At 43.0% G+C, this 26,439-nt stretch overlaps 1 protein-coding gene across 1 annotated transcript in view; it reads right to left on the reverse strand.

Annotated features, from left to right (window-relative positions):
- Window positions 1-26,439, reverse strand: part of COBL (cordon-bleu WH2 repeat protein) — a 440,790-nt gene that overhangs the window by 360,104 nt on the left and 54,247 nt on the right. The window contains exon 4 of the mRNA XM_088464406.1: window positions 12,514-12,742. Within this exon, the coding sequence (XP_088320532.1) occupies window positions 12,514-12,742 (229 nt within the window). The remainder of the gene's footprint in view (window positions 1-12,513; window positions 12,743-26,439) is intronic.

Here is a 26,439-nt window from a genome sequence, read left to right on the forward strand (position 1 = left end):
TGCACACCGAAGCTGTACTATACGGTGGAGGCTGGGGTAGTGGAGTGCTGTGTGTGTGGAAGTAGTATTCTAATACATGGGTGAGATGGGGCAAGTGACTGAGAGCTATTCCTAGGAATACATAGTATGCACCCTGCAGACTGAGAGAAGAGGGGGGATGAGGAAATATGGCCCAGGCTTAGGGGAGGTTGCAGGAGCCTCAGGTAAGGGTGAAGCCAGCGCTTCTTCAGTTACCAAGTACACTACACAGCACACTATACAGTAAAACACACTACACTAATACACACTACACAACACGCGTGTTGTGTATTGTGTATTAGTGTAGTGTACTTGGTATTTATTTATTTCCATTTATTTCCCAAGGTCATTGATCCATCATCTCCTGGCTATTTAAATACGCTCCTTTTTCATTTGGGCACATGCAGCCTAATGTCACGATTCAAAAAATGAGGGGGGGCGTCAATGCTTTTTCTGGTACAGGGCACCGAAATGTCTAGTTACAGCTATGCTTTTATGTAAATAAATCTTGAAAGATTTTAGAAATACACAGTTCCCCTTTTTTATGCCATCTTGTAGGGAGGGGTGAACAGAATCTGGCCACTACTTTTGATAGGATTAGGTTTGCTTTTTCCAAGCACATTGAAGAAGTGTATTAATATTTGCACATAAATAAAGCTATGTCTCAACTAAAAATGTAAACTCTCTATTTACTTATATGTTGACAATATGTTAAACTATATTAAACTCTCTATTGTCAGATGATGAATCTAACCATACATTTTTTAAACCATATTTGCTAAAAGAAAGACACAGACCAAGTTTATGCCGTTCAAATAATAGGTCAACTTTATTTAATTTACAATAATGAGTATGGTGGTAAAGGAAAGAACGGCAAACCACCGGCACCCACTTGACTTAAGCAAAAGATGTCTAAAACTTACAAAGGCCAACTATGCTAAGTTAAGTGTAAGTGAGATATTAAATACTTGCAAGGGCCAACTCTCCCAAGTGCAAGTGAGGCAGTATCAAACACCCATGCCAATGCATTATTTCGGCCCACACGGTTGAGAGGTACCCCTGACTCCAGTAGAGTGATATCAGCCTAACCAGTGCATTGAAGGGGAGTGTGCCGCACCTACTGCAGCAATATGGACGCTCTACAGATTGCTGGTCTTTCACTGCCGTAAAATAAAGCAGACACAAGACAAATAGGGAAGGGAGGGCGGGAGATCAGAATCAAAGAGGCAGAAAAACCTTTCAGACCTATCCACACACCTAATAACCACGCCCCCTTAACAACAACAACCTATCCCTGCAACTGTAATGACTGTCAATCATAACTAACCACTCCTTTAACTTTATTAACCCCATCCATCCCTTTCTAGAGGTTTATATGCCCTCTGCTCTATGCTAACCTCGGTTATCTTATGTAGAGCATCATGGAGAATTTAATAATTCACAGTCTTTGACTGGGATATAATAACTGTGTATACAAGCACTGTGATTCCTTGGGCCGTAGCCGACTGTGTATACAAGCACTGTGACTCCTTGGGCAGTACTCCACTGTGTATACAAGCACTGTGACTCCTTGGGCCATAGCCCACTGTGTATACATGTACCGTGACTCTGCTGGCCGTACCCTACTGTGTGTCCATAACACACAAGTACTGTGACTCCTCAGTGAGTGGTGCTTAGTAAATACATAATACTAGTAAGTAGTTTTTGTACAACTTGAGTGTTTTCATCAATATGGATCACGACAACCAACCAAGAGGAGGGCATAAGCAGCAAGCAAATGCTAGCACTGTAGCTGCTGCAACCAGTCATGATGACGATACTAGTCCTATACTATCATCTAAAGCTGATGCTCAAGGGCGGAGACGGCTTTACAAAAATCAGGGTATCTAAAATCAAAATTTTACAGGGGTAAAGACAAAAACACCTCTAAAGGTTAGTGCAGGAAAACAGAAAATCGGCAATATACCATTCACCACACGCAGTGGCAATTAAAGGCTAAGGCCTTCGCCTTTATTTCTGAGTGGTGTCTAACCATAAAACAAAAGTGATAACTAAGTGGCTTGGGGAACAAAACATCGAAATTTGGGTCCATGGCCAAGAAACTCCCCAGACCTTAATCCCATTGAAAACTTGTGGTCGATCCTCAAGAGGCGGGTGGACAAACAAAAACCCACAATTTCTGACAAACTCCAAGCATTGATTAGACAAGAGTTGGCGGCCATCAGTCAGTATGTGATTGACAGCATGCCAGGGCGAATTTCAGAGGTCTTAAAAAAGAAGGGTCAACACTGAAAATATTGACTCTTTGCATAAACTTAATGTAATTGTCGATGAAAGCCATTGACACATATGAAATGCTTGTAATTTAACTTCAGTATACCATAGTAACATCTGACAAAAAGGTCTAAAAACACTGAAGCAGCAAACTTTGTGAAAAATAATACTTGTGTCATTTTTAAAACTTTTGGCCATGGCTGTAGGTTTAAGTCGTATGCTGTGTCTTTCTTTCTAACTGACCCAGAACTTAAAAGATGCAAAGAGCTCCTGGTGAGCAAGTTGGCAGCTCAAGTGACACATGGCACTACAACGTCTCCTCATTCAGTTTCTTCAGCAGTAGCCAGAAAAAAAATCAGCTTTCCCAAAAGACCCAGTGGTGATGCAGATAAATCAACCAAACATTTTTACATCTTGTTGGGTCTAAAAGAATTGCCGAACATTAGTGACACCTCTACCATAACTCCATCTGATACGATCTCCATCCAAAGATTGATAAAGGATTATTTTCATGACATCGTAAAAATAGACATGTCACAGAGTCCCTTCGAGTCCTGGAAGGAAAAAAAAGGCAATTTGGAGGCCCTTGTATGAACTGGCTTTGCATTACTTAAGATGCCCACTCTCCAGTGTATACTTGGAGAGCGTTTTCAGCACAGCCGGGAACCTTGTGAGCGAAAAGCGTAGGAGGCAACTTCCTCAAAATGTGGAAAGATGATGTTTATCAAAATGAACTGGAAATTCCACGAGTAAGACCTTTCTCGGCAATTACATCACAGTACAGAGACTTCTGTAATGGTGGATTCCAGCAGCGATGAAATAATATTGTGTGAGGATGATGTACACACTGATAAGGATGAGGAATGGGTTTGACGGTGACATCTTGCCACTGTAGAGCTGTTGCCTACAGTGTAGCTTGTTTTGTGGGGGCCCAAACAAACCAGGCACTTAATCCACAAAAGTGTCAGTCCCTGTCACTGAGGTGCTTGGTTTGTTACAGTGTGCATGTCCTTTTTAATATCCAACATAAGGGTGGCTGGGAGGGCCCAAGGACAATTCTATCTTGCACTACCTCTCATTTCTGCCACTGCTGTGTGGCAATGTTTCATAGATGTGCTTTAAACTGTGGTATCTCTGCCGCTGCTCTGTCGCTTAGTAACCAGCCAGCTCACTGCAACCTTTGGCCAAATATAGTGAAAACAATATTGTGAGCTGTAAGGTGGTCTAAATTGACTGTAATGACTGGAAATAAATGTTATTGAGGTTAATAATACTCTAGGAACAAAAAAGCCCAACTTATGTAATTTTAGCTTTTTTTTGTCAATTCTTGTAAAAATTCCAAATCCAAAAACCAGTCACGGCGGTTTGGCAAATCCAAATCCAAAGTCAGACTCCGGGCCTGATTCAGAGCCGGACGTTCTCTCAGAGCCCTCCTTCTCTTTTTTTAGATCGGCCTCCTGGCCGCTCGCATAGCTGTGGGTGACCACCCACAGCTATAGCGAGCGGCCAAAAAGATGGTCGCGATGGTCAAGACCATCGCGACCATCGGGCTTGCGACGAGGCCCTTGTGGTAGGGTCTCGTTGCCGCAAGCCCTGGAGTGCTTTCGGCTCTATCAGAGCCGAAGGCACTCCCACTGACATCACTTGTGATGTCAGTGGTGCCGGCCACAGACGGTAGGCGTTCCAATAGGAATGCCTCCGTCTGGGCAGCCACGTCCTCGGCAAGCCCACCAAAGGTGGCATGCTGTCACTCACCATCGACAGCACGCCCCCTTTGGTACGAGACCCATAGCGACGGCTTGGCCGTCGCTAACCGGGTCTCGCGCAAGCGTACAACGGAGCCGGGTCCGTCGTGCGCATGCGCACTAGGCCAACATTGACCAGCTTGTGAGTGGGTCTGAATTAGGCCCTAAGAATCAGAGCCAAATCCAAATGCAGCAAAAATGGTCCGACGCATATTTCTAATAATAACCTGTGAATTTGCAGCCACTCATAAGTCGCTTAAATGCACAAACCTATCAGAATGTATGTTCTCACACTCTGACCAATGAGAACCATTCATTTCAAAGGGATGACATTCTGTATGGCCTTCATTCATGTTATGGCCCCTTAGAGACAAGTGCTGCATCGCTGTAGTGGGTTGTTATCTGTAGTGGTAATGTTAATGGAACAAAAAGGTGAGTAATAAATAGGTAAAAGAGGATTGTGTATTGTTTTTTCAATAAAATATTACAATATGCAGTGCATGTGTCCTGTATTTATTTTAATATGAATTTTTTTACAAAGGCACTATTTTAATGGCTGCCAGGACACGCTGGCACTAGTGGTTCGCCAAGTGCCCTGGCAGCCATTAATATTGGGCATGACGGGGCTTGGTTGGACTTGTAGTGTGTCAGTAAACAAAGAATATTACTGATATTTAAGCATTTATTATGCCACTGTATTATGTGTGTATATATATAGTCCAGAACAGCGAAATAGTGGACTCACCTTCGTTAACATGATGTGATCTTAATATCTTCCTGTTGTTGATAAACCAAGGTGAATGTACTCTTTTGTTGTTTTGGGCTATGTTTGTGATGCCACTTGGGGCTGTCATTGAAGTTAAAAAAGCACCCAAGTTGATGTGGAATATAAAATTATACAGTGAGTGTGCCATTCATATTTTGGAGCATGTGTGTGTGTTTGTGTGTGTCATCATTTATTATATGTACAGTGCCAGTGTTCTAAGAAGGCAAAAACTGCAGTACAGAATGCACAGCTGCCGCTCCTTATGGTAATACCCATGGAGACTCAGTTTGTTGGCTGACTTACTCTGACACACCTCTTATACAAAGTCCACAGCACATTTCACTGACAGCTGTTCGCCTACACTGGCAGCATGCCTAAAAAGTCAAGTTTATTTGCAAACAAAAAGTATTACAACTGCGAGCATGCATAATATTCTGAGGTTACAAAATGTGTTATTTTCTTTCTGTGTATAATATTAATGGAGAAACCAGGTCATATTCTATTTTTTTCCTTTGATTCTTAAAATTAAATTTCTGGACATATAAAATATAACTTCATATCATTATGCAGTTTTATGTTTCATATCAGCTGAACAGTTGGCTCACTCTACTGCCGAATACAGGCGCTGATTCAGCATTGTACACTAAGTGCAATCCTGACAGAAAATGTTAGTATCTACCTTGGGGCGCATCTTAACACAAAGATGAATGGGTGGGTATGGAAAATAAATAAATACATAAATAAATTGATAACTATATGTCAAATATACAGTCAGGTCCATAAATATTGGGACATTGACAGAATTTTCATATTTTGGCCTCTATTCACCACCACAATGGCTTTGAAATGAAACAGACAAGATGTGCTTTAACTGCAGACTTTCAGATTTAATTTGAGGGTAATTACATCCAAATCAGGTGAACGGTGTAGAAATTACAACGGTTTCTATATGTGCCTCCCACTTTTTAAGGGGTCAAAAGTAATGGGACAAACTAAACAATCCTAAATCTAACTTTCACTTTTTAATACTTTGTTGCAAATCCTTTGCAGGCAATTACAGCCTGAAATCTGGAACGCATAGACATCACCAGATGCTGGGTTTCATCCCTGGTGATGCTCTGCCAGGCCTCTACTGCAAATGTCTTCAGTTCCTGCTTCTTCTTGGGGCATTTTCCCTTCAGTTTTGTCTTCATCAAGTGAAATGCATGCTCAATCGGATTCAGGTCAGGGGATTGACTTAGCCATTGCATAACATTCCACTTTTTAGCCCTAAAAAACTCCTTGGTTGCTTATGCAGTATGCTTCGGGACATTATCCATCTGCACTGTGAAGCGCCGTCCAATGAGTTCTGAAGTATTTGACTGAATTTGAACATATAATATTGCCCGAAACACTTCAGAATTCATTCTGCTGCTTTTGTCAGCAGTCACATCATCAATAAATACAAGGGAACCAGTTCCATTGGCAGCCATATATGCCCACGCCATGACACTACCACCACCATGCTTCACTGATGACGTGGTATGTTTTGGATCATGAGCAGTTCCTTTCCTTCTCTTCCCATCACTCTGGTACAAGTTGATCTTTGTCTCATCTGTCCATAGGATGTTGTTCCAGAATTGTAATGGCTTTTTTAGATGTTGTTTGGCAAACTCTAATCTGGTCTTCCTGTTTTTGTGGCTCACCAATGGTTTGCATCTTGGGGTGAACCCTCTATATTCACTCTTGTGAAGTCTTCTCTTGATTGTTGACTTTGACACATATACATCTACCTCCTGGAGAGTGTTCTTGATTTGGCCAACTGTTGTGAAGGGGTTTTTCTTCACCAGGGAAATAATTATTCTGTCATCCGCCACAGTTGTTTTCCGTGGTCTTCCGGGTCTTTTGGTGTTGCTGAGCTCTCCGGTGCGTTCTTTCTTTTTAAGAATGTTCCAAACAGTTGATTTGGCCACACCTAATGTTGTTGCTATCTCTCTGATGGGTTTGTTTTGACTTTTCAGCCTAATGATGGCTTACTTCACTGATAGTGACAGCTCTTTGGATCTCATATTGAGAGTTGATAGCAACTGATTCCAAATGCAAATGTCACACCTAGAATCAACTCCAGACCTTTTACCTGCTTAATTGATAATGAAATAACGAGGGAATAGCTCACACCTGCCCATGAAATAGCTTTTGAGTTGATAGACCATTACTTTTGGTCCCTTAAAAAGTCGGAGGCACATATTGAAACTGTTGTAATTCCTACACCCGATTTGGATGTAATTACCCTCAAATTAAATCTGTAAGTCTGCAGTTAAAGCACATCTTATTTGTTTCATTTCAAAAACATTGTGGTGGTGAATAGAGGCCAAAATCTGAAAATTCTGTCAAAGTCCCAATATTTATGGACCTGACTGTATACTTCCCTTCAATCAAACGTAGTATAAGAGGGTTTTCCACATGTAAAAAGATAAAACATATGGACAAATATAGTGTAACTCAGGGGGTTATTCAGACACGCTTGCGAGCGCAGGACGCTTGCAAGCGGGTCGATGGTGCCGAATTGCGCATGCGCACGATGGAGGGAGCTCCGACGTGCGCATGTGCGAGACCCGAATAACGACGGCCAAGCCGTCGTTATGGGTCTCGCACCAAAGGGGGCGTGCTATCGATGGTGAGTGACAGCACGCCCCCTTTGATGGGCGTGCCGGGGGCGTGGCTGCCAGACGGAGGCGTTCCCATGGGAACACCTACTGTCTGAGTCCGGCCCCACTGACATCACTAGTGATGTCTGTGGGAGTGATTTTGGCTCTGATAGAGCCAAAATCACTCCAGGGCTTGCGGTCACCGAGACCCTACCGCAGGGTCTCATCGCAAGCCCGATGGTTGCGATGCTCTTGACCATCGCGACCATCATCATGGACGCTCGCTATAGCTGTGGGTGGTAACCCACAGCAATGTGAGCATCCATGAGGCCGCTCCAAGTTGAGGGAGGAGGGCCCTGATTCAGAGCGAGCGCTCTGGTCAGAGAGTCCGGCTCTGAATCAGGCCCTCAGTTTCAAAATTCATCATTTATTGAGATTAACAGATAAAAATGATCGATTATATGATGGGTCCTAAAATAATAACCTCATAGACAGTGATGCAAGTAGCTGACTATGGCTCAATAGGAGCAAAGAATAAAATCACAGTAAATGCATGTGGCAATGGTAAACTTCAAGATGGCACCCGTACCAGAGGGCGGTGTTAATAAGGCAGTGGTGTGCAAATAGAGCAGTCTCCGGATACTGCTCTGCGTGTGTCACAATACCTCTGGCTCCTTCAGGTTACTGGATGCAGGTAGGTGGCTTGCAGTATGTTCTGACGCGTTTCGAGCTGCTGGGCCCTTCTTCAAAGATTCATGGTTATCAGGAATCTGCGCATGCGCAGGACCGCACGCAGCCCCTGCTATACCTCTGCCTGATTGACAGGCAAAGACATTTAAAGGGCGTTCCCGGAAATGGGGCATGTCGGCCCCGTTTTTCAGGAGTGTCAAACCCAGGGGCTGCAGGGGATGCAGTTTCCTGGCCTCGCAAGCTGGCCAGCCTGTGTAAGCTGAGGCTTACTCAGATGGCCAGCGGCCCAGCACCGTCCACCATCGCGACCAGGTGATCCCTGTCTGCGACCTCGGTCACAGTGCTGGGATCGCAATTGGTACTGTATACCCCTAAGATTCATCAAATTGTGGACAATTTCAATGACCCCAATATTGCAGGCCTGTGAATACATTTCAATGGCCAAGTAAGGAAAACATTTCTGCCCGCTATTGGGGGAAGTGGGGGTCCAGCCCAGCAATGATCAGACATAAGATGGTTTGTATAGAGGGAAGAACAGCAATGCACTGTTAGACAGTGTTTGGTCTACTGTGCTATTATAATAAAAAAATGCTGTAAAAGTTCAGGGGTTCCATGCCCTTCTCACCAGTGTGACTCCCCATGCAGCCCTGCATTAGCTGCCAGGTGCCCAGCTTGAGATGGAATTCTGCTGGAGTTGGTGTAGTAGTGACTACTGGGTAGAGGGCTTGATGCTGCACAGTGCCGAAGCAACTGCACTTGGGTGTTAGAAGAGAATGCTACAGAACAGGAAGATAGTCAGTGGAATCGTGCTGACCGCCGCGGATCTGCCAAAGAAATGTGTTAGACACGGGACACTGCTTAAACTAAAAAACCTCACGCATACGGTTACCATCCATCTGAGAGTCACCCGGACAGTCTGGGAATAGCGGGATCTCTCTAGAATCTGGAGGCTGCATAATCATGGATGGGCAGTGTCCGGAATTCAGAATCCTCTCTGCTGCTCCACATCCATGTCTCACAGTGAGGCTATGTCCAGTCAGTGGAACAAGCACTGGTAAACCTGGCAGACAAAGTTATTTGGAATCGTGTGGAATGCAATGGCTGCAGCCTGGACTGGTTTGGTGCCAGAAAGTTAAGGTATATAAAGGGGCTTTTAAACTTATACCCCTTTTACACCAACCAAATAACCCGGGTTATTGCCGGGTCGACCGGGGTCGATGCTCTGTGTGAACGGCTCCCAGAAAAATTTCCCGTGATGATTTACCCGGGAATCTTACTCGGGTTGAGAGCAGGGTTGAACACGGGTTGTTCCCATGTCATGCAGCAGTGTGAACGGGTGCTACCCTGCTTATTTGACCCGGCTAGCTCTGAAAGATGCTGATTGGAGCTTCTGGGGCACTGGGAGATGATGTAATTTGTCAGTGCCCTGCAGAGAGATACACATGAAGCCATCGCTTGCCTGCCTATCCTTCTACACCACAGCAGCCTGACCAGCAGCCACAAAAGCAGGCAGGGACACAGCCTGCAATAGCTAGAACTGCAGCCTGCACCACAGCCTGACTAGCAGCCACAAACGCAGGCTGATACATAGCCTGCCGCAGTCAGAACTGAAACCTGTAGCAATGCTGTAATCAGTCCCCACCCCTCTCTTTTGTTGCCTTTTGTAACCATCTTTGACAGACCTTAAAACAGACCATTTTTAATGACTTCTATAGAGAAAAGCAGGGATTACCCGGGTTCAGTGTGAACGGGGCAAACCCGGGAATAACCCGGGTCAAGTTGCAGTGTAAACGGGGTCTGAAGCCGAGTTCGACCCGGGATTGACCAGTGTTCAAATTCCAGGGTCGGACCCGGGATTTTGGTGTAAAAGGGGTATAAAGGGTTTCATATAAGGGTGTTTTCAGATTCTGATATTAATCAGCCAAAACAAATTAAATTTTCTAAGTAATATTTGTGTATAAAATGTGTACAAACCACAGAGCTTACAAAAGGACATGTGGAGGAGGGGTGATGCATATTAAGGACATGCAGGGGGGGGGGGGCGGGGGGCTGGCACATACAGGAACATGTGGAAGAGAATGTTATGCATATAAGTGGCATGATGAAGCTCTGGCATATAAAGGGACATGGTCAAGGAGAAGTGATGCATAGAAAGGGGGCATGAGAGGGTTCTGGTATGTAAAGGAGCATGTGGAGCCAAATGACATATAAAGGAGCATGTGAAGGAAGAGTGATGCATATAAGGAGCAAGAAGGGGCTTTGGCATATAATGGGCCATGTGAACGAGAGGTATAAACGGGTATGAGTGGGCTCTGTACTATAAAGGGTCAAGTAGGGCTCTGATGGCATATAAAAGGCCATGTGGGGGCTTGAAATCTTGTTACGCCCCCTAGTGGAAATCTGAAAATGAAAAGTTGCTAACCCTACTCACGCTGCTGTTCCCTAAAGTAATATGCAGTTCATGTTCCATGGAAAGAGGGCTTCAGTAGTGCAGTGGGGCAGACACGTTCTGACAGGTTTGTTCCTGTGGGGAAGAGGTATGGGCTGCAAAGCCTATGTGTGCACAGCAGCTTAGTATTCATAGAGATGGGAGAGGGGAAGAACCACCTAGCATGACAATAAAAATGCTGTTCGTATCAGTGCAGCAGCAGCCTGGCTCTGGACTCCACGCAGCTGATATGTGGCTGACATTGACCATTCCCCTCTGGATCGCATCTCCTAGGGTCAGGGAATGTCATTCACGTGCTGAGAAGGGAGTTTTTTGAGCAACCAGAAACCACCTAACTGTTTAAAACAACCCTATTGCCAAGTAAACGTCGTCTAAAAAATAAACAGATACTGATCTCCACTATACTACAAACAAGCAAAGGTACCCACAAAACCACAACAATCCTTTTATATGCAATCGCTCATAGAATGATTTCCAGATACACATTCTGTACTGTACAGTAACAATCTAAATTCAATAATGATATGGTGAGCATACCTAGAAAACATATCAATCATTTATAATTGTTCAATCCGCCATAGTGATACAATTATTTTAAAGTATTGGACAACAATAATGTTCTACCACAATCTTTTGTGATATGAATATACAGAGAAAATGATAAGATCTAGCTTAACATGATTACATTGGGAGAAACAAAAATCACTGCGTGTTAATGCATCTTTACCTTTTTATCTGTCACCCATACTTGCCGACTCTCCTGTAACATCCGGGAGATTCTGAATTTCAGTGAGTTCTCCTGTACTCCCATGAGAGACCAACCTCCTGGATCCTGGGATGTAGATTTACTAGGACACTTTTTTTTTCAAAACTGATGATGATCTGTGATTTTGACCGATTTATATGAAAGGGCAACAGTAATTGATGCTAAACACACCTGATTTAAGATTAATTACTTTGTCCTTTGAAATCCAATTGTCGAAGCAGCCGATCATTGGCGGCTTTGAAAAACTACGTCTTAATAAATCTACCCCTGGTGACATTGTGATGTGATTTGCAGTGAATCATGCTCTGCACCCACTGCCTGACGCCGGAAATGGCGGCATTGCAGAGTCATGGACAGGGTCATAATGAGACAATTCACAGTGCCACGACCCTGGCACCTTCCACTTCTACTTTTTCTCCCTGAGTTAAAATATTTAAATATAGGCAAGTATGCTATCAGCTGCTTATTTTCATTTTTACATATATGAGTGAGGGGAACATACATTTAAATAAGTGATACAGCAAACAACAAAGACTAAAAGAGGAAACATGAAGACAATGAGTAGGAAGGTGACTATAAAATCCTCAATTAGATTTCAAATATTCCAATGAATTGGAGAGTCTGGTTAATTACTACCTCACCTCCACTTATGGAAGATCTACTGGAAGAGAAAATCTTAAAAGATTTTTTATATCTGAATTAGTAATGCTGGGAAAACACTATACAATTATCGACCTGGTCCACCCGATGTCGGCAGATCGTCCCGATAATTGTACTGTGTGTGCAGCAGACCGATGCTAAAATATTGACCGGTCGGCATGCCGAATCGCCAAGAATGTTCGTCCGATGCAATATTTTGTAAGTTAAAAGTCTGCCGCATTGGACAGTGTATGCCCAGCCGACAGACAGTCATTTCCCCTGTTCCTTTACAGGGAAGGAACGTGGAAATGTCTCCTCCCCATGGAAGGAAAGCAGATAACAGAGCTAATACACTGTGAGATATCTTACACAGTTTGCCCACGATATCTGCTGGGTGTCAGGCTGCCAGATAAAATGTCTTATTTGGAAGTGTATGCCCAACATAACAAATAACTAAATACAAAATCACATTCACTGTGAGTAGAGAACAACTACTGTATAACATAACATTAGAAAACCAGTGGGTTTTGACCCCTTACCTATTTTGCTGTTCCAGGCGTAAAGCTCTTTAATACCCAGGTCATTCAATGACTGAGACATGTCGAGCTCTTCTTTGCTGAATGTATCTCGTAATAAAGTGACATTTTCATGATTAAATTCACACTTCTCACACACTGCTGGAAAGATGTTCTGCAAAGGCACTGCAGGGTTCACTCTCACCACTGCTTTCTGGGTACCAAGGAAGTTCACAACAAGTCGCACAGTTTTCTGAGAAGACAAAAGACAAAGGCCAAATGATTGGTATCCGTCCACTCTGCCAGGTCTTCGCTACCGTGCAGTGTGATGGAATGTAGCATAGGCTTCCTATTTTTCACCTGATACCCCTCATGCATATCCAGTGACTCATTAGCATTTAGCATCAAAACGGAGGGTGGATTAGGTCACTTGGAAAAGTAGCAGGCGTACAAAGCTGCGAGGTACTCAGCAATCAGAGGAAAAGCATCACACCTGAATCTTTAACATTTCCTATAACTGACAAGATGACAAAGGGTTTAGGGAAAGGATTCACCTGAGTGGAAGTGAAGCTTGTATATGTTTCAGAGGGTACGAAGTCACAGCACAAAATCAAGCAGCACAAATAAGGATTACAGTGTATAGTGCAACTGGTGATCGGCGCGTAAAATATGTATGCCATTGTTGCTGTTTCCTACAAAAGGCCGATGCGCAGTAGAGTGCTATGTACAGGTGTATGCTTCTCATGCTATGCCGTATCAGGTGTGATGTGACACTTTTTAAATGTTTTAAAAATAAAAAATATATATAATATTATTTAAAACAGCATTTAGCCATAAAACATAATTATGGTACTATACAGCATAACTGAGAACAATAGACTATCAGTTTCACTTTACAATGAACACAGGGCTTTTGTTATAAAACTACCTTAGAAACCACCTTCACCTTAAAGCTGAACATGCTTACCGGTATTCAGATGCCTATCACTAACTATGTAACAAAGGTAGACAAAACAAACACAATATATTCTAAATGTTAACAGATGTAAAGTTCAAAGAACCTCTCACCTTATCCGGTATGGATACATCTATTAGTGTACAAATGGCAAATGATTATGCAGAAGTCAGTGTTAAGCTGCAAGTGTGATAACAGTTATGTACTCCAAAATCGCATACAGGGTTACTGGCAGCTACATATGTTTCCTCATTTAATATCATTTTGGCCGGACATAACTTAGACTGGCTTTCAGTAATATGCTAATAATAATAATAATGAAAAAATCTTGTTGTAAGTTATCACAACTCTATAGAATACTAGCTTGTGACACCTTATCACGAGATGCCTAGTATATCATGCAACACAAATGTAGACTGGTAGTTAAAGGAGACCACGGGGTAAATGTAACTGCGGACTGGAGATAACGGAGAGTTCAGTGCGAGACTGCTGGATGTTTTAAAGCAGCAGTAATTTTGCCTTTTAAATGACTGCTACTTTAAAACATCCAGCAGTCTCGCACGGAACTCTCCGATGCCTGCAGTCCGCAGGCTATTACATTTACCCCCAAATCTGTTTATTTAAAAACCCACTGATGGCAAAATCTGGCTGCATATAAAGGATAACACTTACCTATAGATGTGTCCTTTCTCATATAGCCTAAATACGCCATGCGGCACGATATGCCTGGTAGGAGTGAGCCGTCAGGGCCCGTGCAACTCTGCTAGCGTTGGTGGTCTTTCTATGCCAAAAATGCGTCTGTCGCAATGCTCGCACACAGATATAGAAGTCTTTATCTTTGTTATATGTAAATTCAATGGATTTTAATAGGTCAAAAAAATAGTGATTCCCCCTCGCGCTGCAACGAAGCTGCTACTGTTTCAAATAGGTGTTATCAGTACCTATTATATTCACAATAAAATACAAGCAAATAGAAATGAGCGCTTCAATATTGGATTAATATATATACTTATGATTGGTATCGTCCGTAATTCTTCTTAGTTCTAATCTTTTTCTCAGATGTTTTCAAATGGATTTTTTCTCCATATATAAAAAGAATAATAGAGAACAGGAAAAGCTAATAGTGTAGTATTTCTGTGATCTTAAAAGTCCATATATAAAGTCACAATCATGATCCCTTCCACATATAGAAAATGGGGTTTGGTGTTGATCTATTGATAGAAGGTCACCCACAAGTGCAAGTTCAACATAGGACGCTCACAATCAAGCTTACATCCACTGGTGTCTACTATACATATAAAGGTTTCTTTATACTTCTTTCCCTTGTGTATCCATTTATGGTAGTCAATAGCGTTATCACACCACGTATAAATCCAAACAATAAAACGTGCTTACACGTATGCTTACACGAATACTGTAGTGGGTCCTCATATAACGGTTTCTTTTGTAAAGGAGACACTTTCCAATCCAAAAATGATAATGGCAATTTCTTATAAAAAATATCGTTTTATTGGTATATCCAAAATAAAATCTTCTTAGTATTTTTTATCCACATATGTGGGCAACATGCACATTCCTGATGAAAATACCACTATGGAAGTAAACACATAAAAAAATAAGTCCCGCCCCTCTCTCCTGGGCAGATTTAATTAAAAATCCTAGTTCTAACATCAAAAGTTTCATATTTATTATATTCACTTCTAATGTGTATACAATCTTAAAAATGTCTATGAACTTCATAAACGAATAATATAAAATGTAGAATTGTAACATTGTTATAAATTATGTCCACTTCCGGTTTCGAGTGGCAGATTTATTATCCAATCACGCTCCCCCATCCCCAATCGGCGCTAGGGAACAGTACTTTTGTCCTCTAGCGTCTAGACCGGATTAATGATGGTTCAGCGGTGACACGCATAGAGAATTAGTGGTGACACGCATACAGGTTTCCAGAAGTCGCGCTTTAGTGACACCTTGGCGATGACACGCAGGCCGGATACTCCGGTCTAGACGCTAGAGGACAAAAGTACTGTTCCCTAGCGCCGATTGGGGATGGGGGAGCGTGATTGGATAATAAATCTGCCACTCGAAACCGGAAGTGGACATAATTTATAACAATGTTAAAATTCTACATTTTATATTATTCGTTTATGAAGTTCATAGACATTTTTAAGATTGTATACACATTAGAAGTGAATATAATAAGTATGAAACTTTTGATGTTAGAACTAGGATTTTTAATTAAATCTTCCCAGGAGAGAGGGGCGGGACTTAACTTAGGATAAATATAAGTTCATTTGGAATGAACACCACTGCCTTGAAAAAGACTTGTTAGTTGAAACGCGTTGGTGTGGTGCTATCTTATCTATCCACCATTGGAGCATTCAGCCATTACCTCACCACTTGGGTAAGAATACCCGGGTTTATTTATTTATTTATTTATTTTATGTGTTTACTTCCCTAGTGGTATTTTCATCAGGAATGTGCATGTTGCCCACATATGTGGATAAAAAATACTAAGAAGATTTTATTTTGGATATACCAATAAAACAATATTTTTTATAAGAAATTGCCATTATCATTTTTGGATTGGAAAGTGTCTCCTTTACAAAAGAAACCGTTATATGAGGACCCACTACAGTATACGTGTAAGCATACGTGTAAGCACGTTTTATTGTTTGGATTTATACGTGGTGTGATAACGCTATTGATTACCATAAATGGATACACAAGGGAAAGAAGTATATAGAAACCTTTATATGTATAGTAGACACCAGTGGATGTAAGCTTGATTGTGAGCGTCCTATGTTGAACTTGCACTTGTGGGTGACCTTCTATCAATAGATCAACACCAAACCCCATTTTCTATATGTGGAAGGGATCATGATTGTGACTTTATATATGGACTTTTAAGATCACAGAAATACTACACTATTAGCTTTTCCTGTTCTCTATTATTCTTTTTATATATGGAGAAAAAATCCATTTGAAAACATCTGAGAAAAAGATTAGAACTAAGAAGAATTACGGACGATACCAATCATAAGTATATATATTAATCCAATATTGAAGCGCTCGTTTCTATTTGCTTGTATTTTAAATGGATTTTAATGTTGTAAATGTAACCCCCCTTTTACCTCTGTAAAGGGTCACCAGGTTACTAACTCTGTTACTGTCTAATATTTACCCACCCTTAACCTCCCGCTAAGTGGTGTACATCCTTTTATCAGTTCAGTGCCTCCACCCAAGTATCAGTAGTAGTCTGGGCCTACTTGGAAAACCCTCTTGGAAGTTACAACTATGTTTTAATAGTGAGCTATTCCAAACATATAATCTGATACAGAATGTTATGCCGGCCATACTCGGGGCGATTTGAAAACGTACGACACCTCGGTACGTTACCAAATTCAGCCCGATGCATCGCATGCTGCTGTGAATGGTAAATGATGCATCTTACAAGATGCTTTGTTTACCTATTTAACAGCATGACAGATCGCAGATCTTATGGTTTTTCCATAAGATCTACGATGCCTATGTACGACGGCGGGGACGTGCATCGCCGTCGTACAGCATTCCAAAACACACACGATATGCACAATTGATCGTTGTGATCGATCGAAAAATTGTGCATATCGTGTGTAAAATCTTACTGTGTATGGGGGCATTTAAAGTGTGCAAAATTATTCTTCTTCTTTCCTACGAATAACCCAGGTCTCTCAATTGTTCATCCAAACAAGTAACACACATTAAAAGCCATTTAAGGATTTCTTCTATTTAACTCAAATAAATATATAGGGCCAAATGTAATAGGATGAGAGTTTAGAAAATGAGAGAGGCCAATGTAATAGAGTCCGAGAGCAGGCAGACTCATGTTTTTAGACTCAAAAAACTCTCACGATTTAAACTCTCATCCAGATATTTTCCCATTTTGAAACTAAAATTCCATCAATGTGAGAGTTTACTGCTAAACTCTCACATTTTCTAAACTCTCACCCTATTACATTTGGCCCATAGTGCATAACAATGAATTCATAAAAATGCAAACTTTACAGTTCACAGAGTATTCTTGTTACAATGGTTAACTGAATAGGTTAAATATTAAATTCACATTATATATCCCTATAGACTAATGAATGCTTCATTACAGTTTAGTAGAGAGTATGAACATATAAATGTTATTTTGCTAGCATAAGAGAATATAAATGTTCTGATCAATAACACAATATACTGAATAAAGAATGATATTATATATATGGATAAGAATTCTTGATTCAAAAAACAGTTCAGTGGTTCTTATTGTGAACCCTTAAGCTAAGTACACACTGACAGATATATTGGCCGATCAACTGATTGGCCAATATATCTGCTGCCCGTCGGCCAGTATGTACCCGCGATACGTCTGTGAATGACGTCCTTCAGAGACATATCGGATTGACTGTGCTGCACAGCCGATGGACAGATATGTCTGCAGACATATCTGTCCATCAGCAGGTGTGTACGGGTAGTCTACAGACTGCCCGTACACATGCAGAGGTAGCTGAGGGGAGGGGGGCGGACATGCCCCTGACACACTCCCTGTCAGCGGGACCCGCACCCTCCTACACACTGATCACAGATGATGGTTGTTCAGTGTGTGTACGAACAACTGTCATCTGCAGGTATATCTGTTTAGTGTGTACCCAGCATTAGATGCTGAGAACTGTAGTTGGACTTGAAATCCTTGAATATGAGGTCTGTAGTCAGGGCTGCCATCAGAGATTATTGGGCCCGAGACTCACAAAATACGCAGGGCCCCCCCTTGGTTGGGGGGGGGGGCGTAAACCAGTTAAAAAAAATATATCAAAGTTTAGGCTGTGGGGGTGGGTGTTAACGTGTCAATCTATAATATACAGTAGAAGTGATTGTGATAGAGCAGGGTGAGGGTGTGAGAGTGCGTGTGGGACGGGGTGAGGGTGGGAGTGCGGGTGGGAAAGCAGGGTGGAAGAGGGGTGAATTTGGGAGAGAGGGTGGGAGAGAGGGGTGAATATGGGAGAGCAGGTGGGAGAGCAGGATGAGGGTGGGAGAGCAGGTGGGAGAGAGGGTGGAAAAGCAGGGTCAGTTTGGGAGAGCAGGGTGAGGGTGGGAAAGCAGGGTGAGGGTGGGAGAGCAGGGTGAGGGTGGGAAAGCAGAAGGCACTGTACCTGGTCTGTCTGTACTACTGGAAAAGCTGGAAAGGAAGTTGGATCCCCCGCACCATCTCCTGCCCCACTGAGGTCTTCACCATCGCGCAGCAGCGGATGCAGACTTATTCTTCCCCCTTTTGCTATCTCACCCGCTGCTGCTGCTCTTCCTCCCTCTCCCCTGGCTGCTGTCTTCTTGGCAGGCTGCCCTCTCCCAGCTGGCTGGCGGTTGCAGACTGCGGCTTGTGCTTCAAGCATGCTACTGCCGCTAACACTCTCCCGGATAGAGGGGCCCGGGTAACAGTAGTATTTTGCATTTGAAGCTGTCAGCCGCAGTGGCAACTCCTGATTGGCTTGTGGCACCTCCTACAATATGCCACTGGCGCTTATCAACGCTGCTGCCTTCAGGGCCCCCTTTCTGTCCGGGCCTAGGACTTTAGGCCCGGCAATCCCCCCCTGATGGCGGCCCTGTCTGTAGTTATACTGTATCTAAATAGACTAATTTAATATCCACTCTCTGTATCCTATAAACATCAAATGCAGTCCAGTCAGAGAGATGTTATACTTATAATCCCCTTAGTAGAAAGGGTTAAATGAATTGTAACAGTAGCTACTGACGGTGGAATGACAGGTGTATGAGCAGGATGTAGTTAAAATACAGACGGCCGGGACGCCGTCTGTTGAAATCCCAGCGTCGGAATCCCGACCCGGAATTTAAAATAGGCGGCTAAATCCCAACGCCAGCCCACAGACCTACGCTGGAATCCTGACAGACAGCATCCCGACCGAAGGTAAGCCGAGGCACACTTAGCTGTTAGCCGCGGGGTGGGGAGGGTTAGCATTAGACACCAAGAGAGGGTTAGGATTGGGATGCAAGAAGGGAGGGTTAGGGGGAGAAGGGGGGAGGTTTAACATACTTACCTGACCCCTGACGGGATTACCAGCATCAGGATGCCGCTGCAGACCCTCCAACATGACCCGTTCCATTAGGTATAAATGCTCTGCTCCTGGACTTCCCTCTTAATTTATGATTGTAGACAAATGTGGTGAAACACCTGTCTCATCAATTACCTAGTTCAACACAGGTGACTGCAATCATTCATTAAGTGGGAAGTCCAGGAGCAGAGTGTTTTGTACCTAATGGAATGGGTCATGTTGGAGGGTAGGCCGCTGTCGGCATTTTGATAGCAGGCATCCCGACTGCAGGGATTTCAAACCCAACCTGTATGAGCCAAAGCTGCAGCTATGACCAATGAGCCTCCTTTCACTCTGCTCTTTACATAGCTGCAATTAGCTTATTTTTATACAGTTCCCTCAGAATCTATCCAGTTACAAAGTTTTGATACTGTTTCCACTTTAGGCTGCAGTTGTTTTTCCGGATCACTTTCCACTACGCTTAGTAAAAGCAATAATATTTGCAAAGTTGTTAAAATATAAAGTTAATATACAGCGGGTAAAATAAGTATTGAACACATCAACACTTTTCTCAGTAAATATATTTGTAATGGGGCTATTGTAATGAAATGTTCACCAAATGTCAGCAACAACCCATGCAATTCACACATGCAAAGAAATCAAACCATCGATGTCCATAAATTAAGTTATGTGTAATAATGTGAAATGTCAGCTGCAGTTGCTCTCACAGCTCCCGCTGTGAAGGGCTTCCTCTCTGGCTCCACCTCCCTGTGCCTGGCAAGGCAAAGGGGGTGAGCACTCAAGGAAGGGAACTCCTGACTAAAGGGGCATATCCACTGCACGATAAATTGGACGATTTGAATGATATTGTTATCGTTCATCGTCTGCAATATCGTGCAGTGGATATGTCATCAACAACCAGCGATGCACACTCACGCTGGTTGTTGACGCCGTCGCTCATCACCTGAACCTGCTGTCCAGCCTGACGATATCGTCAGGTTTTGCAGGTTCGGGGATGAGGGAGGATGCCGGCACTGAATGATATATCATTCAGTGTGGGCTCAATGTCCACTGCACAATATAATGAACGATAACGATATAGTTATCGTTCAATCGTTCATTAATCGTGTAGTGGATACGCTGCATAACTGTCAGCTGCTACGGTTATATACCTCTCTCCAACTGGCCCCTTCTGTCCCTGACAGGAACCGAATCACTCCCAGCCATATCACTACGCCCCTTCTTCTACAGTGCATGTGTATCCCATACACTGGGGCATATTTTTACCTCATTTAGAGCTCATAATAAGGTTTACAAACACAATGCATTACTCAAATATACATTTCATGCATTACATACATTTATATACACAGTTTACCTCACAAATTTTACATTTATGAATACAGTACTTATTTTAGTCCATAATCTGGGTTACATAAATAATAATAATAATTATTTATGTATAGATGTGTTTTAGTATTAAAGCAGTATTAATAACTAATAGGGGCACTATACATGTAACTGACAGCAGCTGTCGGTCTTCTACAGCTTTCCAGTAGCCCCACGTGCTGTGGCTTAGGCGGCAGTGAGGTGGTTAATATGGGAGTGTCCATGTATGCGGCTAGTGGTGGGGTGAAATGAAAGTTTCCTTGGCAACCCAAGAGGAGCTATATATAGCAGAGAGGCAAGGAGAGTTGACCTGAGGCAAATGACTGGACAGGTAGATTGCGGTCAGCTCCCCTACATGTGGTGAGGGGAAAGAGTGAGGGCTTGATTCAGACCCGCTCGCTAGATGCGTACTCTCGTTCCCAGCATATGCAAATTCACACACCCAGCAAGGCAGACGATCGCACGGCAAGGCATAAGCACGCCCACTATGTCTTGGCGTGCGATCGCATTGTGTATGTAGACGCCCACCAGCCTGTCTTAAGATGCCCACTTGTGCACGTCAACTCCAGGAAGTGTATGCAACCATCGGTACATCGAGTACCATCGGAAGCGAACTTAGCGATTGAGGTTAAGTATACCCTACCGCAAGCACTGCTAGCACTTCAGTGTAAAATACAACCAGGTGATGTGTACTATGACGCTGCTTCTTAATTATGTACGCCTCTGACACTCAGGCACGCCTGCATTCGCACCTCCACTCCCCCGTTTCTAGAGGCCTGCCCCTGTTACTGCCCACAAACGGCCTCTCCTTTCACTCACTCTGCTGGGATGTCTATGCTCGTCGGGCGAATGCTTCCCAATCTCTCGCACTGGTTCGCGCCCGTCGATACATACATATGCGCAGAATGCGAAAATCGGCCAGCTATGAGCGAACACTTCTTAGTGACCGGGTCTGAATTAGGTCCTAAGTGCCATCTGAGGTGATTGGAGCATTAGGTAGGAGAGCGTACTTTCTGAGCAGCAAACTCAGGGCCTGATTCAGCAGTGCACGCTGTTTGGGAATCTACGCAGGTGCTAGACCCGTTCTGCGCATGTGCAGAATGGGTCTGCGAGTCCACTTGCAAACTGGCAGCAGACTGTCGGTGATTGACAGTCTGCTGATGTTTGGTGGTGGGGAGGGAGCAGCGACAGTCTCCGTTACCTGAAACGGAGGCATGTTGCCGCCATTGGGGGGAGGGAAGAGGCCAGGATGTTCGTCGGGTGACGAAGATTTCCTGGCCTCTTCCTCTAAACTGCAGCGACTGGCTGCGGGACCCTATGGGTCACCGCAGCTGAATGATGGTATGCAGATTACCATTACCATTAGATGGTATGCAGATTAACCGATGCTGCGTTGAACAATGCAGCTCAGTTAAGTAATGCACAGGGGGCTTGGTGCCTCCTGTGCATTACCATATCTGCAAGGACCGCAATTGCAAAGCTGCCTGAGTGCAGCCTTGCAATTACGATCCTTACAGAATCAGGCCCTCAGTGTGTCAGTGTAGGAGCCAGTTAAGGCTGAGGAGAAGTGCAATGGAGTGGTCTCATACCTGAGGTGTGGAGGTGCAGTGTCATTTGGATATGAAGAACAAACTGTTACCCAGCAGACCACTGCTGTGAGGGAAACTCTGTCTTCAGAAGAGCCAATTGGAGGGCAGTGCGGAGTGAAGAACGGTCCGTTCAGAACATTATTGTCTCACCAAATGTTAAGCATGATGGGAGTACTACAATGTAAGTTTCTTCATTTAAATTTGCTATTATTGGGACTACAACTAACCTAAACCTTCCTCGACAAATAGTGAAAACTGCATCAAAATTCCTTGAGTGGTTCTCGAGATTAACCCGAACAAACAGATAGAAACCTACCAGGGACTTTATATTATACTATGAATAGATAAATACATAAGTAGATAGTATGTTGCTTCAAAAATTACTAAAAATGACTAAGCCGGGTACACACTAGACGATATGTCATCCGATACGGCAGATGGGACGACATATCGTTCACATCGGGCAGTGTGTACCTGCTATGTCGCTGATGATGCCCGCTCCGATGGGCAATATAGGTCCGACGGACGATATAGTCAGCGGGGCCATGCTGCTGAATTCAGCATGGCCCCCACTGTCGCATCCGGCATCGGCAAGTGCCGATGCCGGCACCCTGCCAGGAACCACTGCATGGGACATCGGCTGGGTACACATTGTTAAGTGTGTACCCACCATGAGAGAAACTTAAGATGCAGACCTGGTGGTAAGCCAAAGTGCATAAGGATACTTGCAGATTTTTGTGCCCAAGTTGTAGGTGCAGGTGGTTTGGTACGGACCATACCCACCGGCAGCTGGTAAGTGCTGCAGACACATTTAATATACTCATTTGGAACCAGCAATAGTTTGTTGCAATCTGATTCCAAGAGGACATTGCTTCACTTTGCTAGACTGGGTAATTGCTCACCTACTACCTCTTCCAGCTGAAAAACTCCTTTGAATTGTTTATCAATGTATCTATTGCTATACCAATAGTCTTATAAAACCAGTGACTTTCTTTTGGACATAAGCATCTATTTAAGGCAGATCTGCACAAATATAACAGTACATTATACTTTCTTCAATCAATGTCTGCAGACACATTGTGGCTTTTTTGATACTATTTACAGATTTGTTTAGGATTATGCAAGAGTGTAACAATTAGCATAACATCAGGTTTTCTATTGATATGGTGATTTGTGATTGTTTGTATCTTTAACTGTTATATATATATATATATATATATATATACATACATATATGCAATTTTTCTAGTACTGGTCTATTTTATAAAGAATGTAATTTTTTATTCAAATGTATATTTGTGAAAATAAATGTATTTGGTTTACACTGTAGCTGCTCATCAATCAGGGGATGCGATGTGCGATCCCAAGCAGTGCTATGCGGGTGATGGAGGGGGAAGCCGGCATATCGGGCGGTCTGCCACCTGATCGCACCGTGTATTGGGGGGCATCCACTAGACGATTTTATTCCTGTCCAACATCTTAACGATTTTCCCTTGAAGTTTCCCTTGAAATATGATCTTCCACTCTGAACAATTTGCAAAAGATTTGCAAAAGATATGCAAACGATTTGCAAAAGATATAACAATAAACTATGTTGTTTTAATCTGTGATTGAGAGTTTTCAGCTATAGTGGGCAGATAGTGGTTCATCGTTTGATCGTTCAGCGTGAACGATGTGTAAACGATGTGTAAACGATGTGTAAACGATTTGTAAGCAATCAAGTGAAATTGACCTGCATGTTCAGTCGATGGAGGAGACGATCAAACGACCAGCGGGAGCGCGCATCGTACATCGTTAGAAACAATTACTGCACGATTTGCAAACGATGTTCAAACGATGTTCAGACGATTATCGAACGATTTTATCATTATCGTTCAATCGTTCAACTTTATCGTCTAGTGGATACCCCCCTTATGGCCCGCTTAAGGGTTGGCAATACCTTGAAGCAGCAGCTTTACAAACGTCTCTTTTTGCATTGCGCCTAGGGTTATTTTCTATTGAGGTTTGGTAGCTTAAATCTCATGATATTTCTATTACCCCAGCCCCCTCCTCAGCATGCCCTTTCCGCTGGGGAAGAGTCATGTCAGGGACACTTCGGGAGAATAGGCATGCATGAAATACAGTCCATCAATGCTCTTGGAACTAATGTTATATGAGGCATGAGTGATAGGCACAGTGAAATGGTGACAGGAACTTTTTTATCTTGGAAATATTTTTATAAATGAAAATGCTTTTTCTTGGCCAGCATGATAATAAGTGTGCTATTCAAGTTCTTTATATAAAAATTGTCTTTGCCATTAACTCTAGTAATCAGTATGTACAAACTCGCTCATCACTTCTTTAATCAAAGACTATATTATATCACATTGTCATCTTCGAAAGCAAAATACACTACACGCAAAAATATCACACAAATAATAAAAAAACATGCAGAGTGCCAGTTTCCTGTGGTTGATATATGCTGGATGCAGAAAGTGCTATTGCACTGTTACACAAGGGAATGCCTGTAAATTTACACCAAAACTGGTTATGGTAAACCTTTATCATCCAGAACCCAGGTTATGGGTTCCACCTCCCACTCAAAAATGCATGATTTAAGGTGGGGTAAAGCTAGGCTTATCGTCACTCGGGGCAAATACACAGCTCAGCATCCCCCAAAGATAATAGTCACCCTTGGCTTGCTAGAATACAGAAGCCAACAATGTAGAGACTCAAATACTTCTAGGGTGAGGGCAAACTCCTTTACATTTATTCTGTGCTGTCTTCACTTTTAACTGTGTCAAGACTCAAAGGGGTCTATTCATAGAGCAGTGAAAAGTCCTGTTTAGATAAAAAACAGGGCTTTTCACTGCTTTCGGCAACTCATAGAGGGGCTTATCATCGTCATTCACAGACATATCGCATTGGCTGTGCTGCACAGCCGATGGACAGGTATGTCTGCAGACATATCTGTCCATCGGCAAATGTGTACGGGCAGTCTGCAGACCGCCCATACACACACAGCGGCACCCGTGGGAAAGAGGGCTAGGAAACACCCCCGACCCGCCCCCTGCGGCCAGAAGCAGATAATGGCCGTTCAGTGTGTATGAACGACCATCATCTGCAGATATATCTGTATAGTGTGTACCCAGCATTAGAGCAATAGGCAGTTTGGGTGACAACGCAAATGAGTAATCTTTTGCTGCTGTGATTGAAGCAAAAAAGTACTTTTTACCAGTTGTTAGGACAGCTGTTTTTCAGAGCAGCATGACAAGATTGATAAATTGCTCTGATACAACATCTCTTATCACTGTGATAAGAGATGATAGTACCTAAAACACTACAGATTTTATGATACTGAGGTATCTGAACAGCTAATTAGTATAATATTGAACTCACTCTTTCAACTATGTAAAAGGTTGGGTGTTGTGGAGGTTCCCAATTGTAGACACTGTTAACCCAAGTTGTGCAGCTAGGCTTATGGTGACCACTGGCTGCAATGCCATAGCTGATACAACTTACCATCTTTCATTTTCATATTTTTTACTTTTTTTCTGCATTAGAGCAAAATTAATTAACTGTTAATTGTTCTAATATTCTGTTTTCTGACCCTTTACCACGTGACTCTAATTTTATATGCTTTTCTTTTACTAAGTTACCACTGTACTATAACTTGCCAACTTGTACACCAGTGTATTTACATAGCAGAGCTTTGTCCTGCGAATCTGACTGTACACAATATTAGTAATTATGCTGTGTTCTTTGTGTGATGATCACATCTCTCCAGTGCTTGACCATACCTAGTTAATGATTGGTCACTCCCCTACAGTGGGCCGCTGCCACGGCATTCCCCTGGTGGGCCCTTCATGTCCATTCTGACACTCTGCATATGCTCGCACTTTGGGCCTTAAGCGACAGCAGATGCAACGGCTCGATATATTGTGCGCTCCGTACACACTGCACG

This window comes from Taudactylus pleione, unplaced genomic scaffold (genome assembly GCF_031769625.1).
Source record: "Taudactylus pleione unplaced genomic scaffold, aTauple2 ptg000054l, whole genome shotgun sequence".
Taxonomy (NCBI): Eukaryota; Metazoa; Chordata; class Amphibia; order Anura; family Myobatrachidae; genus Taudactylus; species Taudactylus pleione.